This window comes from Phoxinus phoxinus (genome assembly GCF_949152265.1).
Source record: "Phoxinus phoxinus genome assembly, chromosome: 9".
Lineage (NCBI taxonomy): Eukaryota > Metazoa > Chordata > Actinopteri > Cypriniformes > Leuciscidae > Phoxinus > Phoxinus phoxinus.
Window position 1 is genome coordinate 4,943,201 of NC_136884.1, and position 4,025 is coordinate 4,947,225.

At 39.5% G+C, this 4,025-nt stretch overlaps 1 protein-coding gene across 23 annotated transcripts in view; it reads right to left on the minus strand.

Annotated features, from left to right (window-relative positions):
• The window catches only part of wnk1b (WNK lysine deficient protein kinase 1b), a 77,601-nt gene that overhangs the window by 72,971 nt on the left and 605 nt on the right, over positions 1–4,025 (minus strand). For all 23 annotated transcript variants that reach the window (XM_079623199.1, XM_079623183.1, XM_079623182.1 and 20 more), the window contains exon 2: positions 1,918–3,124. In XM_079623199.1, the coding sequence (XP_079479325.1) occupies positions 1,918–2,655 (738 nt within the window). In that variant the 5' untranslated portion in view covers positions 2,656–3,124. The remainder of the gene's footprint in view (positions 1–1,917; positions 3,125–4,025) is intronic.

Sequence of the window (4,025 nt, forward strand, 5' to 3'; positions counted from 1 at the left end):
TTAAAAATAGACAACTCTGGTTTGACACTAAAAAACCTCTGACAAGAGAGTAACAGGCTAATCAATGCAAATTTACATTTGAACAGATTTAAGCCTTTGACCAACATACCATCTGGTTGAATACATTTAACTTGTTGAGATCTAGAATTGGTTTGGAAGTAGCAAACCTAAAAAAAGTGTTCAAGGTGCCATTAAATCAGAAATACCATATTGACGTTACTAGCTAACTTGCTCAGCAACAATGTTTCTCCGCCATGACAGTAGTTACAATAACAAACACACTAATACTGTGATTCTCAACAAGGAGGCCACAGGATGACTTAAAATAATATTAATTATTAACTTATTATTAATATAATTCATACAAATATTTTTATTAGTATTATAAATAGGGATGTCCCAAGCCAATCTCAAGGATCGGTATCGGGGCCGATAGAGGTCTGTTCTAGCGCCTCACACACATATATTCGAGCTTCCATGTTTAGTATGTTTGATGCGCACTTTTGTAACGAATCACTCGAAAGTAATTTACTGTTTATTTTATCTGAGGCATCGTTGCTATGAGTTGCGTCTGACAGACTGCCGTTCTGACACCGCGAGCTTCATGCTTTCTAACCTTATCCCCACTTTTTTTCTTTTTGTTGCAATTATTCTGCTTATTGTACATAAAATACAAGACATTTTTTATCAGTATTCCATGATCCTGTAGTCCAATATTACTGAAGTAATTGATATATTGGAATTACCCTGAAGTGATAGATGCCCCTTTTTTCCATTTGAGCCCCTAAGAACTGCACATCACATATTAGAGTGATTTTAATAACTTTAACATACTTTAAGTGTGCACCAAATCTAGGAAAATACCAGTTTCGGATTGGGACTCGGTATTGGCAGGTACTCAATATTCAATGATTTGGATTGGATCGCGGGCACAACAAAAAAACATAAAACTTGATCGGGACATCCCTAATTATAACAATTGTTTTTATTGAAGAACTTGCAGCTCTTAAAACTTCTAGTATCTCAAATGTAATTATTGTTAAATAATTAATTTATATCGACACTCACGTTTTTGTTAATATATAGTTCTGCTAATATTATATTACATAGGGGGTATGTGCAATATTAAATTTACACTTTAAATATTGGATATTGAGTGGTTCACTGCGCAAATACTATAGTGCCCCTGGTGGCAGTGCTGAGAATGCAACATGTAATACATATATTAATGCAATACATTATAAATTTGCAGTATGACATTTTGGAATGCAACAATAAATAACATGAAATCAAGCTAGCATTACATAGACATTCAAGAAAAAAATGTGAATGCAAACACTTCTAGATTTGCAAGCTTGACTTTATCATGAAAGGAATTCATAATTATGCAACACTTGCGTGCTTTGCATACTCAGCTTTGCTGCAAGGGACTTCTAAGATCAAATAAAAAGTTGTCTTTTTTATTTCAAGTCAACTACTGTAATAATAGTGTTTGATGAGAACTTTGCTGAAGAAGTTGATTAACATGACAGCATTTTTACAGCTAGCTATCTTCTGAATAACAACAGAACAGACATTTGAGTAATAAGAAGAACACTCATGAAGCACAATATGGCGCATCATGTTTTTGGGCCTAACCTGCAACTTTACCAAAGATCTTCTTCACCCACATCCTGTAGGGGCACCATAAGAACCATGACCATAAAAGTGCACAAACAAGTTATACAAACACGATTTCCTGTTGTAAGTGTGGCGCTCATTTTTTAAATAGATCTTTCACTGCTGTGTTACACAAAAGCACTTTTAAGCCTTTGGTCAGCCACAAAAGAAAATAAATAAAGTTCACATCAAACAACACGAGCATCGGCTATAATGAATGAAGACAGAACATGAATACCATGGTAGTTAGTTTCTTACCTGAAGTTCACACCACGCTACCTCCACCGTTGTCTCCGTGTCCAAGCCCTTGTAAACAGTTTTGAATGAGCCACGTCCAATCTCGATATCAAATTTGAGGAAACGGCCATCAGGTGAGGTGCCCACAGCTTTGGTCTCCACTTCTTCTATGTCATCCTGAACCTTTTTCTCAGCCTCCCTCTGCTCAGCTTCAGCACGGGCCTTCGCCACCCCTCTCTCTTCCTCCTCACGTTTGTCTGTTGCTCCGATCTCCTCCTCCTTGTCGCCCACGTCGCTGGGCACTGTCTCCTCCGTCCCAAGGGCCTCGGCCTGCCTCGCACCCACATCCAGCACAGATGGGCTCTGTACCTCTACATTCCCATCAACCCCAGCACCTCTTACATCCTCAACATGTTCTTCCACTACTATACTCGAAACACCCAATTGTGTGTCAATGGTTACATCAGGGGCCAAACTCAGCACCACAGGCACGACAAGCTGCTCGCAGTCTGGAGGCGAGGTGAGGATGCAGGCTTTGCTGGGCAAGTCGAGGGCTGTGGCATTGGAGTCACAGATGACGCTACGCCTAAAAAATCGGTGCTCAGCCGTCTTCAGATCTTTATCCATAGTGTGGCGTCGCTTTCTGACCTCCGTGTCTAGCTTCTCACCCACCAGTGAGTCCGAACCGGAGCCATTCACATTCTTTGGAGGTGGAGGTGCCAAGAAGGTCACCACCTTATTAGGATTTTCTGACGACATCTCACCAGCAGAAAAAAAAAATCTTAAATGTATAAATAAATTATTATGAAAAAACTTGTAAACCTTGACTTTTGCAAAAATGTCCTCTTCCTGCTTTGACTGTGGCACAAAAAGCCTATGAAAAAAAAAAAAAAGCTCACTTGATGTGAACCACAGAGTTTGCAGGAAGGCCCCCTCCGTGGGGTATTCCTTACTAACAGTTACTCTTACAGTGTAAAGGGCCAGAGCCCAAGAGAGGAGGTGTTCTTTTATAAACGTAAAAGAACAAGACACAGTCACTGAGAGGCAAGCACTGATGGTGACAGACAAAAACTGTCAAATCCACTTCATCCATCCTGCAGTGACCCGGAGACAGCCGTCATTGGGCATAAGGGACCACAAGAGGGAAAAGGGCAAGAGCCTTGATGTTCTTCGGGCCTTTAGAGTGCAGGAAACCTGGCTTCGAAACCAAAAACCAGGTCCAGATTTACTGCAAGAGACATACAAAGAATATATTAATTACACACCCAAATTCAATGTTTTTGAAACATTACAAGCTATTCTCCAACCAAATAAGCATTTTTAATAGTATTAATTATTAGCATTATTTAAGACTGACACGTAAATCAAATGTTTACTATTATCATATGTTACAACTAACTACACTTTTTACTAAATGTTACGTATACCGTTTGAAGCAGCTACAAAATATGACATTAAATCCAAACGTAAACTATTTATTCGACCCAGATGATTTTTTCGTACTTCTCAGATTCAGAAGCATTTTGCTAACTCGGCTCTCTCCAACGATCCCCCTGGGCTTATTCTCGATAACGAGTCATACATGTTTTAGTTTCAATCGTACAAGTATGAAAAAAATAAAATGCTGTGCCTCAAAAAATATCAACAAAACAAAACCATGTGATGGTAGATTAACACGTCTACTGCGCACGCGGGGGTCTCGAGACGGGTCGCCCTGGTTACGGTGGGTGGCCAGCTGAGATTTGGGGGATTTTTGTAATTCTCCAGCGAAGACGAGCACAAAACTCAAACAAATTCTGGCGTATTTAGCATTTGTTGAGAATGTAAATTATTAAAAGTTGTCAGTGAGAATTTAAGATAAGGATTTTCAAAAGTTGTCATGTAACGGCACCCGTTGGTTCTTCAGGTCTCGAGCTCGCTCTTAAAATAATGCCGCGCGCGTTTAATAGCGTTTATTGAACAGGAAGCGCGTGGAAATACACTGGCACAAAATACGACAACATAACAGTCTATAATATACAGACTGTAGGCATTTAATACCGAATACCTGCCAGTTTATAGTGCTTATATTAACCAGGTATATAACATTTCTGCTGCAATGAAAAAATAGGAGGCTGGCCAGCGATTAC